A 14,192-nucleotide genomic window follows, 5' to 3' on the forward strand; every position below is an offset into this window, starting at 1 on the left:
AAAAAAAAAAAAAAAAAAAAAGAGTAATTTCTTTATTGATCACTTCTAAATGTTATTTTTTATCCCGTGTATGGAGTTTCACCAATTTCCCTGTAACTTCCATCTGTTGATCCTGTTGTCTTTCTTGCAGACCAATCCTTTTATACAACAGCTGTCAAATATCTTGGGGGAGGCCAGACACGGTGGCCCATGCCTATAATCCTAGCACTTTGGGAGGCGGAGGTGGGAGGATTGCTTAAGCCGAGGAATTCGAGACCAGCCTGGGCAACACAGTGAGACCCCATCTCTACAAAAAAGAAAAATTTAAGAATTAGCTGGGCATGGTGGGGTGAAACTGTGGTCCCAGCTATTTGGAAGGCTGAGGTAACAGGATCGCTTGAGCCCTGGAGATGGAGGCAGCAGTGAGCCATGATCACGCCACTGGACTCCAGCCTGGGTGACAGACCATGTCTCAAAAAAAAAGGGAAAAAAGGCCGGGCGCAGTGGCTCAAGCCTGTAATCCCAGCACTTTGGGAGGCCGAGACGGGCGGATCACGAGGTCAGGAGATCGAGACCATCCTGGCTAATACGGTGAAACCCCGTCTCTACTAAAAAATACAAAAAACTAGCCGGGCGAGATGGTGGGCGCCTGTAGTCCCAGCTACTCGGGAGGCTGAGACAGGAGAATGGCGTGAACCCGGGAGGCGGAGCTTGCAGTGAGCTGAGAGCTGGCCACTGCACTCCAGCCTGGGCGGCAGAGCAAGACTCCGTCTCAAAAAAAAAAGGGGAAAAGATGGGGAGGAAGACTATTATGTTTCCTTTAATCTTCTCATCTGGCTTAAATATCTAGTTTTTTCCTACTGTTCTTTACATCATATATTCTTCAGATTCTTCCCTAACCTTCTCGTTTCATGTTCATTTGTAATTAATTTTCCTGGTAAGATGTTAGCCCAGAACTGCTCACAGTTTGTTTGATCAGTACAAAGCACTGCTGGGACTATCAGTGAGAGTCAAGGAATGTTAACTCCAGAAAGGACCTTAAACCTCATCTAGTCCAACAGTTCCCTACGTTTTAGTATTGTTAACAGTGAGATTAAGTGACATTCCCAAGGACTCAGAACTAATGGGTAGGAGAGATGGGACTAGATCCCAGGTCTCCCGATTGCTATTATCTTTTTTCACCGGAAAACCCTTCTTTTCTCTTTTCGAATTCACTACACTGTTGATACAGACCAACGTATTTAGGCGATGAAGTAAGATAGGTGCAGGGAATGTGGTGCAAAAAACATTTCACATTGTTGATTGATTTTATAACTCATACTGAAATTGTGAGTTGCCATCAGTCCAGGTCTCTTCCAGCTTGTATTCAGGTAAACTTTGGAAGCCAGGTATAAATAACTTTACATGTATTGCATTTAGTTTATGTTTCTCTTGTTTTCTTAGTCTCCTACATACGTGATTGCTATGTAATGGTTTGTGCCTTAGCTTATGTGATTCCCTCTGTCTGTAACTTCCTTGTTCACATGATTGACTCCTCCTCATTAAGACTCACCGAAGGAAGTCCACATTCAGGAAGCCTTTTCTGCCCCCTTACCGCTCTGGTAATCCCCTCCACCAGTCTTGAGTGGATGCTCCTCTTGTGTGTCTCAGTGCCCAGTGCATACTTCTATCATGGAACCTTGTTCTGGTATTATTTGTTGTCTGTCTGTGTCCTTTACCAGAATAGATTTGGTGTCTTTATTTTAGATCATGGGTTTACAGACTGACTCAAATTGTCAGGGTCTACCTCTTAGCATAAATCTAGATTCTAGCAGTTACTTGTAACAAAAATGCTTCATAGCAAATTATGCTCCAAATCAGTGACTTACAATGAAAACATCTGTTCTCATGTTTGTAGGTCTACAGATCAGCCTCAGTTTGTCTGATGCATACTGGGCATAACTGGGTTTAACTCTGGCCTGCAGGTTGGCGTCATATCTACTCATCATGGATTTATTCTGGGGCTCAGGCCAAAGGAGTGGCAGCTATCTGGAGCATGTTGCTCTCAGGGTAGAAACTTCTGTAGCTTTTAAAAAGTACCAGGATTATTTAAGGGTTTTCTGTAGTGAAAATTTATATGTCTTACAAACATTCTTATGTAGAACATATCCCTTTCTCACATCTTTCCTAAATAGTGATACAGGTTCGTGAATACAATAAGCAAGGGACATTCTGACAGTCTTTTCTCATGACTTCTTTTCTCAAACACTCTTTGGAACTTTGTTTTCAGGCAGCTGTTGTGCTGTGTATGGATGTGGGCTTTACCATGAGTAACTCCATTCCTGGTGTAGAATCCCCATTTGAACAAGCAAAGAAGGTGATAACCATGTTTGTCCAGCGACAGGTAAGTTTCAGATTGGCACTGAGCTTGTAACCCATATTTCAACTGCTTGTTGCCTCTGCCTTACTAATGCAAGATACCAGCCTCCTTATAGTGTCCAGCCCTCTGTTTGGGGGAATCTGGGGAGTTTCCTTATGTGTACTCACATACAAGTTCACCTCCCACTACAGTCTGATATTTTTTCTTCCCTCATTTTGGCCCCTTCACTATTACAGTTTTTATCAGAAACAAGAGGCAGTAAAAAGTAATGTTTAAAAGCACAGTCCCTAGAGACAGATGACTTGGGTTTGAATCCTTGCTCTGCCATGTTATTTACTAACCTGAACTTGAACAAGTCCTTCAACTTCTTTGTGACTAGTTCAGTTATCTTTTGCTGTGTAATAAACTACCCCAAAATATAGTGTCTCACATTTTAAAAAATCATCATTCATGGTTCTGTGGGATGATTGGGTTGCTCAGTTGGGTGATTCTCTATTGAGGCCCCTTACGCAGTTGCAATCAGATGGCATCTGGGGCTGGAGTCATCCAAAGGCCCAACTGGACGAGATGTCCAAAATGACTCACTCACATGGCTGGAAGACGATGCTTTCTAGTGGCTGTGAGCTCAGTTGGGGCTGTCCATTAGAACCTCTACATGTGGTTTCTGTATAGTTTGAATTATCACATGAAGCAGCTGGTTCTAAGGAGTATCCGTTCTATGAGACCCTGCCTATGTGGCTTCTTATGACCTATTTTTAAAAACCTCAGAAAGTCGTTTTTTTTTTGTTTTGTTTTGTTTTGTTTTGAGATGGAGTCTTGCTCTGTGGCCCGGGCTGGAGTGCAGTGGCCGGATCTCAGCTCACTGCAAGCTCCGCCTCCCGGGTTTACGCCATTCTCCTGCCTCAGCCTCCCGAGTAGCTGGGACTACAAGTGCCCGCCATCTCGCCCGGCTAGTTTTTTGTATTTTTTAGTAGAGACGGGGTTTCACCGTGTTAGCCAGGATGATCTCGATCTCCTGACCTCGTGATCCACCCGTCTCGGCCTCCCAAAGTGCTGGGATTACAGGCTTGAGCCACCGCGCCCAGCAGTCGTTTGTTTTTTATTAGTCAAACAAGACACTACGGCTAGGTCACATTTAAGGGAGGAGAATTAGACTCCCTTTCTTAAAGAGTACCCTGCAGATACAGGGAGAGAAAGAACGAATGGTGGCTATCTTGGAGGTTAGCTATTACAGTGCCTCAGTGTCCCATTTGTAACATGAGAATAATAATACTTGTCACATAGGGTTGTTTTGAGGAATAAAAGAATCAATGTAGATAAAGTGCTTAGAACAGTGCTTGGAATTTTGTAAACACTATGTAAGTATCAGCTATTTTTATTTCTGCCCCTTCTACTTGGTATGACTGCCACTTTTGCTAAGTCCATGAGTTTCTGCTTCTTTCACTATGTACTGCTGCTCCTCCTGGACACTTCTGTTCTTCTGTGTGTTTCCACTTCCGTTGGGCACTAGTACGTCCCAACTGTCATTCCAGATTTTTAAAAATCTTGATGACCTGGAGTCCTTGAGGTGTTGTGTCAAGGAAGGTGCTCTAACCCTGTTATTGGTTATAGTTGTGTTGGTGGAATTCAGGTAGCGTGGCAGTGCCCTAGTATGCTGTTAGAGAAGGTAGGTAGACATGAGCAGGGCAGGAGAGAGGGCCTCCGAGAATGTTGGGCATTTGTGAAACCATGGTTAGGCAATTAGAAATCTGTCCCTCTGAAGTGATGAGCAGGGCAAGGGAGGGGCCCCAAAGCTGTCAGGTTCTCATTGAGGGGAAGACAGGCGGGCATAAAATATCAGTCTAAGGTAATAAGTAGCCATGATTGGCGCCAAGTATTTTAACAACAGACAAACACCTGGAGTTAGCAAGCCATAATCCCTAAGGCTTCGAGCATGCGCAGTAAAAGAGCAAGATGGTGAAATTTAACTAGTATAAAAGCTTCCTGTGGGGGCGCTCGACCAAAAAGGGCGAGTTGCCTCTACTGAGCATGCGCATGACTAGTAAACACACTAAGCGTGCCGCCCACTCCTAAGCAGGGCTAGTGCGCATGCGTTGATTAATTCGGCTTGCTCAAGGGAGGAACAAAGGAAACTGGAAGCTCGGGAAAAGATGGCGCCGGGGGGGCGGGGCTGTCTAAAAACTAAACAGAGAAGGGCGCAGCGCGCTTGATTTTTTATGTCGCCCTCTTGGTTCTCTTCCAAGCGTACTCTGCTTTCTCCAGTAAACTCTGACTTTGCTAAAAATAAATTTTTCCTCCTGCTTTAAATCTTGCCTGTGTCTGTCGTTTGAATTCTTTACTTCGAGAAGACCAAGAACCGAGATTACTGCAGAGTCGCCACTCCGCAGTTTCTCTGGATAACTGCCGACTCACACCCCAGTAACAAGAGTATAGGTGTTTTTTTGTTTGTTTCTGTTTTAAGGAGGAAGAATCAGGAAGTCAGAATCAGGAGCTTAGTGCTAGTCCCTTACTACATTCTGAATTTTCTCCCCTCCCATGACAGAGATTTTCTCTAGGGCAAGATTTCCTTGCCTTAAGATGGATGCTTGTCTAGGCGGCAGATACCTGCTCAGCCATTATGCTAGACATGTTTGAATCCAGCAGCAGACACCTTTACTCCATGTACAACTGGGAATTGTAATTGTGTTATTTACAGACTAAATGATTAAACAGACCCTACAAAAATGAAAAATGACAGAATTCAATTATCTATTCATACAGCACTCTTCCCCATCAATGTAAAAAGGCCTGTGTTAATAATTAGATGGGGACAGGCCTGTCTTTTGTATCAGATACTATTTTTGGTTTTTATATTTTATTATGAAGTATTTCATAAAAGAGGCAAATGCAGAGAGTATACAGGTAACCAATTTTTCCATTGTCTTATGCTATAAATCTTAATGTTTTACCACATTTGTTGGATTTTTTTTTTTAAATAAAATGTTACAGATAAACTTGAAGGCCCTTGCTAATCCTTTTTTTCTCTTCTCCTTTTCTCAGGATTTTGGTAGTTAGTACCATGTATATTTTATACTTGGACATGAGTATATACTCATAAGTACTTAGTATTGTATAAAGCTGTCAAAAGTGTATGTAAATGGTTTTATATGGTACATGTAATTCTGTAGCATATCTTTTATCAACTTTTTTTTAGATCTTTTCATGTTGATATGTGTTGCACAAATTTATTCATTTTTATTGGAGTATGGTATTTTGTTGTATAAATATTCTGCAATGTATTTTTGCATTCTCCTGTTTATTGATAGTTTGCTTCCAGTTTTTGCCCCATTATAAACGGTGCAGAAGTGTAAACTTCCTATCTGTACATAATTTTTCTAGGGTATACTGTATATGCCTGCCAGTGAAATTGCTGGGATGCAGCCTATCCTGCATTTTTTTTTTTAAACCTCTGGAAAATGTAAACCTTAGACATTCTATAAAGACATACTAAAATCTTTCCAAATTATTCATGATTGGTTCTCTAATTGAGAATTAGAGTTTGATTTGGCTGGAAGTCATCAAGAGCACTTAACCACCCTCCTATTTCCACACCCCAACTTCTGCTGAAATGAAGGGTTAGACTTACAGTCGATGAAAAAAATCTGTTTAGAACCTAAGAATTGTCATTGTCCGTAAGTCTCATGTTTCATCCCTCCCAATACTTTACGACCCCAGGGATCTGCCATAGGGAGGTCTGGTTTTCCTGCTCCCTGAAGGTTAGGTATTTTATTGCTTCCAGGTGGTTCTAATATAATTTTCTGCCATCTGACGTTTTTTTCTAGGTGTTTGCTGAGAACAAGGATGAGATTGCTTTAGTCCTGTTTGGTACGGATGGCACTGACAATCCCCTTTCTGGTGGGGATCAGTATCAGAACATCACAGTGCACAGACATCTGATGCTACCAGATTTTGATTTGCTGGAGGACATTGAAAGCAAAATCCAACCAGGTTCTCAACAGGCTGACTGTATCCTTTTTCTGCCAGAGAAGACTTTAAGAAATTTCCTTTATTCCAGGAATCGTAAAGCAGTTTGATGAGACACCCCCAGAGTTTCAGCTATGAGTATATGGGTATATTTTGCTCTGAGAAGGGGGAGGTAATGTGTTAATAGGGTTTAATGTGAAATTAATCAGTTTAAAACGGTGCCTGGGTTCCCAGCCCTCCACTCACTTCCCTATTCTCTGCATGGGTGATGATATTGAGAGGTTGGGAGGCATAGGAAGAGGGAAGATCCTAGGGAGTACATGTGAGCATTGACTATATGCAGAGGGTTTTAGGGGGGCTCGTTAGAAATGTTTGGAGGTGGATAAAAGATATTTTTAAAAGAGCATCCTCCCAGTGTTCTCTACTTTTTTTCTGGGTGGAAGATGTTTTTGTGCCAGAAATCAGATTGATACCCAAAGTGAGATTTCCAGTTTACTCCACAGGTCCCCTAATTTTAAGGGATCACTCTTGTTCTTTTTCTAATCAATTAGTAGTGCTATTCCTGATCACTGGGAAGTGCTATTGTGTTAGGAGTGACTTGCAAATGCTACATTATAGTTTGCTTCATATTTAAAAATGAACTGTGACCACCAAAAATGGATTCTAGATACTACTAAATGACGTAATTTTTGGTTAAATGAATGCAATGTGTTAGGTTACCTTTTGTTTATATTTCTTGGTTGTTTTTGGCAGAATATGTACTTGGATATATAGAATGTATGAATATATGTTAGTGAACTTCAGAAGAAGGGCATTCAGGCATGTACTTTTAAGTCATCACATAGTTCAGTGTCCACAATTTCCAGCACAGTGGACTTCATTGGAAAGAGTTGCGTGTTCATGGCATGAAGAGACTGTTTGGTGATATCCCTGTCCTTAACTAGCTGAGTCCTGGATGCACTAATCGTGAGCATGGATGTGATTCAACATGAAACAATGTAAGTGTTCCAAGGAAGAGAGCTGGAAGTGAATCTTTCTGCAAAAATTGTATGGGTTAATGTATTGAATGTACTTTGTGATTCATTGTTAATCAAGCAACATGTTTGTGTGGCAAAAGAAACTTTATAGAATTGAATGGTTCAGTCCAGCTTCTCTGTTTTATAAGAGTTTTAAAAGAGGAAGGGCTATACTGGGTGAGTATTTCTCTGGGAGAAGTAAAACATTTGACTTATTTCAGTTTACTTCCTATTAGATTTAAGCTGATTACCAGGAATTTTTAAAAACACTAAGTGGTATAAGCCATATGTCATTAAGTGCATAGTAACTCTGGCCAAATTCCCTTTTTTGTTGTGTGTGTGTATGTTGGTGTTTTTGTTTTTTTTTGTTTGTTTTTGTTTGTTTTTTTTTTGGAGTTGGGGTCTTGTTCTGTCACCCAGGCTAGAGTGCAGTGGTGCCAATATAGCTCACAGCAACCTCAGCTTGATCTCTTGGGCTCAGGAGATCCTTGCATCTCAGCCTCCTGAGCAGCTGGGACTACAGGTGCATGCCACCAAGTCCAGCTAATTTTAGAATTTTTATTTTTGCAGAGATGGTCTCACTCTTTTGCCTAGGTTTTCTCAAACTCCTGGCTTCAAGCAGTCCTCCCATCTTGGCCTCCCAAAGTATTAGGATTATAGGCATGAACCTCTATGCCTGGCCTGCTTCCTAATTCATTATTTAATTATTGTGCCTTGGAAATGTATCTCTGGAGACGTACATGTACATATATACATACCTCTTGCCTGTCAGGAAAATCATTTGCACTAAAATCCCAGGCCTAAATCTGTATAATCATTTCTCAGTCTCTATATATCCTCTGCTGAATCTTACCACACAAAATCTGCATGGAATCAGAGCAGGATATTTAGAAAGTGAACCTGAACAAGGCTGAAGTTATAGTATGCTGGGATAATTCTTTGTTTACATTCTGCCTGTATGGAGCCTGGGAAGGGATATTTTTTCATCACATTTGAGTTAGGAATCCGGAAACATAGTATTTCCATAATACTCAGAAATTTTGGCCAAGATGTTCAAAGTATAAAGTATATCAGGTTGATTATGAATTTAATAAGAACTTCATTGGACTACTAGAATGTAATCACATTTATTAACTTTATCCAGATCCGTTTCTAAGCTTCTGTCCCCAGTGACCAAGTATATTTGAATTTGTAAAAAAAAAAAATAATTCAGGAGAATGATTTCTTAATGTAACTCTCTGTTTTAGAGGAAAGAAGTTTGAGAAGAGGCATATTGAAATATTCACTGACCTCAGCAGCCGATTCAGCAAAAGTCAGCTGGATATTATAATTCATAGCTTGAAGAAATGTGACATCTCCCTGCAATTCTTGTAAGAGCCTAAGAATAATGCATGTAGACAAATCCTGTGATTTCCTAATGCAGTGAATGGGACCTCTTTATAGAGTACTTGGTTTATGGGAATTTTCACTTTCTGCTCCAAGGCTGAATCTGTCAGATGACTGACTACTCAGCAAACATTTGCTGATTACATTCTGTGTTCTAGGAACTGTTCTGAGTGGTGGTGACAAAAAGATGAAAGTCAGTGATCCAGAAGAATTGAGCTTAGTGGCAGATCGTTGTTTAGTGTTGTTAGACTCAAAGAATTGAGGATTAGAAGAACCCTTTGAGGATATCCAGTTTGTCTCCTTCCTGCTTAGAAGGCTTTACCCAAACAGTTAGCAGATTGATGGATTTTTTTTTTTTTTTTTAAACAGCTCTAGAGAACTATGTCCTATAGAAAGTGGATGTTTTAGGGTAGACAGGAATGCCAACTTGGGAATCATTCTAAATACATAACATGTTTATATTTAATTCTTTACAGATCCAAAATATATAGACACATACATAAAATTTGATTTGCTTATGTTTATTCAGAGATGGAGTATAAAACTTTAGGGGAAAAAATATGTATTTCACAATTTGTTAGGGAGAGAATTCCTCCTCACACAGTAACTTGAATTTTCCCTCCAGGATTTACTTTCTCTGTGTTATATCCCTAACAAAAATTTCTTTTCACTACACTAACCCTTCCTGCTGCATTTGGAACTATTTTTTCTTGTCCTATTTTTGGTGACAATTGAGTGGTGGTATAGGATGTTGAATTATTAATCTTCTAGGAATACTTGTTTTTCAAATTGAGAGCTATGCCAAGAAGCCTGTAGCTTAGAGTGGTAAGCCTTTGGCTTCATAAAATGCCAGGGGACATGAAGAACTTGTTTTGCGTGTATGAGTAGTCTTCTCTTAAAACTACTGAGCGACATCTCCTTTCTGTATGACTGGAAAAAGAGTTCAGAATAACCCATCAAACCAGTACTTGTTAAGATGGTACTTCAGAGAAATTAAGTGCTTTTAAGTGACGCTTCTTATTGAGTTGAGGTTTTTCTCAGTACTTCAGAAGCCCAGCTCAGCTTCTGGTCCCTTTTCATAATCTCAGGATGCCTTTACATGTTAGAAGCATACTGCATTTCTGTGAATGTCATTCGAAAGAGCTACCCATTTTTTTTGATGAGCAATACAGAAAGGTGCGCAGAAGAGAAAGCATAACCTTCTATCTGCTTTTTATTTGGTTGTATTTTTTTCTTGGTAATATGCTTTCTTCCTGTGCTACAAACCTCCAGCATACAAAGTAGAGTTCATAGTTTTACTGTTTGATGTATTCCATGTACAACTGATGGTTGTAATTGGACTAAAAAAAATACCAGCAGCGCAGAAAAGCACTGTGTTCTGTTTTTAATTAATTAATTTATTTATTTATTTTTAGAGATGAAGTCTTCTTCTGTAGTGGCATAGTTATAGCTCACTGTAGCCTAAAACTCTTGGGTTCAAGTGAACCTCCTACCTGAGCCTTCTGTATAGCTGAGACTACAGATGCATGTTACCCCACCCAGCAGATTTTAGTTTTTTTGTTGTTGTTGTTTGTTTTTGAGATGGAGTCTCACTCTGTTGCCCAGGTTGGAGTGCAGTGGCATGATCTCGGCCCACGGCAACCTCTGCCTCCCAGGCTCAAGCAGTTCTCCTGTCTCAGCCTCCCTAGTAGCTGGGATTTCAGACGTGTGCCACCATGCCCGGGTAATACTTGTATTTTTAGTAGAGATGGAGTTTTACCACGTTGGCCAGGCTGCTCTTGAACTCCTGACCTCAAGTAATCCACCTGCCTCGGCCTCCCAAAGTGCTTGGATTACAGGCGTGAGCCACTATGCCTGGCGTAGTTTTTAGTTTCTTCTGCTGACTACTGAGGAAGCTTATTTCTGATCTAATGCAGAATAGCCAGAACTGTTACTGTAATTTCTTTTTCCAGGATAACTTCTTTTCTCTTCGCTTTTATGACATTTGTCCTTTTCTGGTTGTTGCTTTGGAAACGGGAGTAACCTGATGCAAACCCTGTGTGTTACACTTTCCTCCGTGGAAACTTTTTACCTGATAAATAATGTGGGACATGCAAATTACATCATGCTGTGTTTGCTAAGTATATGAAGAAAAATTGCAAACAGAAAGTCCTGTTTTAAGTGTAGCAAATAAAATGAGAAATCATCTTAAAAACAAATTTATTTCTCATAGTTCTGGAGGCCAGGAAGTCCAAGATCACAGCACTAACAGATTTGGTATCTGCTGAGAGATCTCTGCTCTCAAGATGGTGCCTTGTTGCTGTGTCGTCCCATGTCAAAAGGGCTAACACTGTTCTCACATGGTGGAAGGACATAAAAGGCAAAAATGGCAAAAAGCCTCTCCAACCATTTTTTTTAAGGTCGCTAATTCCATTTATGAGTTCCCCACCCTCAGGATTTCATTACCTCTTGAAGGGCCTCTGTCTTAATGGTATCATATTGGTGATTAGGTTTCAAAATAATGATTTTGGGGGACATGTATAGACCATTACAATGTGGAAGAGGCCAGTCAGAGAGTGAAGCCAGCATAAAGGCAAATGAAGGTAAAATAGAGGGAGAGGGAGGGAAATCCTTGCCACAATGGAGACCCTGGGTCTGGACTTTCTAAGGCCTTGTGCCACCCTGCCCTTTCAATTACTTGGTTATGTAGTAGCCAATGATTTTCCCCTTTTACAAATCAAAGAGGTTTCAGTCACTTGAAACTGGGAGAATATTGGCTAAGGTAGGTAAGAGTCGTTTGACAGCTGAGAAATTCAAAACTTGGTAAGATTGACTGATGTGCTCATTTTCTCATAGCTGATGAGTTACAGTTACAGCATTAGAACACTAACTACTGTTGATCTTTCTTTAATAGCTTGCCTTTCTCACTTGGCATGGAAGATGGAAGTGGGGACAGAGGAGATGGCACCTTTCGCTTGGGTGGCCATGGGCCCTCCTTTCCACTAAAAGGAATTACCGAACAGCAAAAAGAAGGTCTTGAGATAGTGAAAATGGTGATGATATCTTTAGAAGGTGAAGATGGGTTGGATGAAATTTATTCATTCAGGTAAGAATTGAAAAAATTGATGGGAATTTTTAATTGTACCCTCATAAATTGCTGTTTTGATTAGAGGTCTCCCAAATGTTTCCTTTTTCTGGGCCACTCTTGAATTAGTCATTCCTTAATATTCTGAGTTTTATTAAATAAGTAGTACACCCACCCTTAATCACCCTTTTTAAAGTTTGTGTTGTTGGCACGTGTTTCTCATTTATTTCCAGGACCTGTGTCAGCAAAGCTCAGGAATATATAGATACCATGAGAAATTAACAAGTCAAATTGCAAAAGATGAAATAGTAGATTTCTTCATTATGCCAAGCTTGGGATGCATTTCTTGGGCCCTTTCTTTTTACACATCTACAAAAAACAAAATTATAGAAAATGGTCTCAGATCTGAGATAGTCACTATCTTCTTATCATCCATTTAAGGTTTTAGAAAGTAGCATACTATGGTTTAGTGATTTTTTAAAAAACTTTTGATCACAAAGCAGTTTGAGTGAAAAAAAAAAACAAAAACCTACAATGTAAAGAGTTCATGGCCTACTTACTTTATATGGGCGTTGGAAAGGCAGAATGATTTAAGACAAGTGAATTCATTGAAGTACCATGTGACATATAAAGCAAACTGCTTTTTCAATCATCCAGCTAGAGACTATGGAAGAAACCATCTCCTTTATCTTATTCTTGGTTGGAGTTGGACATACATGCATTTTGAGCAAAGAACCTAAGAAGCATCGGTGGCATCTAGAATAGTGTGTGTCTATGGGGTTCAATTTGGTAAAAGTGGCAATAGAGTACTTTACATAGCAGTATGGCTTGGGTGGTTCAAATCATCAGGGATAATACTGCTTGATATTCATGAATTATTTCCAACTTATCAGTCTGTACACAAAATACAGGCTGTTTAAGCACATTGAAGTAATGATTCAACAACTGGAATTTTTTTAAGTAGCTACAGTGTATGTCTCCTTAATATTTTTTCTCAATGACCCATTTTTAATATTTCTGATGAGCTATAATTGACAAAAACTATATTCTGATTTTCTAAATACAGACAGCCTTGAAAAATGATAGGTAAATGGAAATTTAGGTAACAGAATTGTAATTGCCCACAGGATTGCCCTAGGAATCAGTGAGGAATCCTGTGAGGTGAAGTTTCTTGGCATAATGTGTCTTGTCACAATATGTATGGATATGTGTTCCTAAGTTGTTTCTCTTTCAAATTTGCGAATAAATGCCTTAAGCTAAACATATTACCCATGATATCATAAAGAAAAATCAGGCTGGACATTGTGGCTCATGCCTGTAATCCCAGCACTTTGGGAGGCAGATCACTTGAGGTCAGACGGAGTTTGAGACCAGCCTGGCCAACATGGCGAAACCCTGTCTCTACTAAAAATGGAAAATTAGCTGGGCATGGTGGTGCATGCCTGTAGTCCCAGCTACTCCGGAGGCTGAGGCAAGTGAATCACTTGAACCTAGGAGGTGGAGGTTGCAGTAAGCCAAGATCATGCCACTGTACTCCAGCCTGGGTGACAGAGCGAGATTCTGTCTCAAAAAGAAAAGAAAAATTAGAGACCAATATAGATTATTCTTTAAAAGTGTTTTGTTTGTTTTCTAAATTTCTCTGTAGCATATCAGGTAGGGAAATTATTGACTATGCATTGTTTTAACATTTCAAAGCTTCTTTGATTTTAGGTCTGCAATGAAGTGTAGACCACAACTTTGCCATCCAATGCAGTAGCCATTAGCTATATGTGGCTATTTAAATTCAAGTTAGTTAAAATTAAATACATTTTAAAATTGAGTCCTTAGTCATAGTATCTGTGTTTAAAGTGTCTATTGGGCTAGCATGGTTAGAAATAGAACATTACCATCATTGCAGAGAGTTGTACTGGACAGCACTGGACTGGATCTATCTCCATATAGATCTTAGGAACAGAACTTGGCATCTACTTGAGGAGATTGAGCTCTACTGCAGAACTGAGTCAGTTGTTCTCAGATTTTTTTTTTGAGACAGGGTCTCGCTCTGTCACCCAGGCTGGAAAGCAGTGACGTGATCTCGGCTCACCACAACCTCTGCCTCCCGGGTTCAAGCAGTTCTCATGCCTCAGCCTCCTGAGTAGCTGGGATTACAGGCTTGCGCCACCATGCCCAGCTACTCAGATCTTATATATTGGATGTCGGTCTTTAGAATTTTCCCTGAAATAGAATCTAAACCTCATGGTGATTTTAGGCCATGAGGTTTATATTCTGTTTGACCAGTAATGTTGTATGAGACAGGTTAGACCTGGTTCAGACCCATTCATTCCTCAACAAATCCAGAGCCCATTGTGCACCATAGGCTTTGGAAGCTGGGTGTCAGGTAAGATATCTACTATTCATTGTAAATTATTTCTGAAAATTGGAGTCT

The 14,192-nt window shown here is 40.1% G+C and overlaps 1 protein-coding gene across 1 annotated transcript in view; it reads left to right on the forward strand.

Moving 5' to 3' along the window:
• Positions 1-14,192, forward strand: part of XRCC5 (X-ray repair cross complementing 5) — a 98,878-nt gene that overhangs the window by 2,231 nt on the left and 82,455 nt on the right. The window contains exons 2-6 of the mRNA XM_017895465.1: positions 2,249-2,362; positions 6,160-6,343; positions 7,251-7,299; positions 8,565-8,687; positions 11,597-11,788. Coding sequence (XP_017750954.1) covers positions 2,249-2,362; positions 6,160-6,343; positions 7,251-7,299; positions 8,565-8,687; positions 11,597-11,788 — 662 coding nt within the window. The remainder of the gene's footprint in view (positions 1-2,248; positions 2,363-6,159; positions 6,344-7,250; positions 7,300-8,564; positions 8,688-11,596; positions 11,789-14,192) is intronic.

The sequence above is a fragment of the Rhinopithecus bieti genome, unplaced genomic scaffold, assembly GCF_001698545.2.
Source record: "Rhinopithecus bieti isolate Rb0 unplaced genomic scaffold, ASM169854v2 scaffold_26676, whole genome shotgun sequence".
Lineage (NCBI taxonomy): Eukaryota > Metazoa > Chordata > Mammalia > Primates > Cercopithecidae > Rhinopithecus > Rhinopithecus bieti.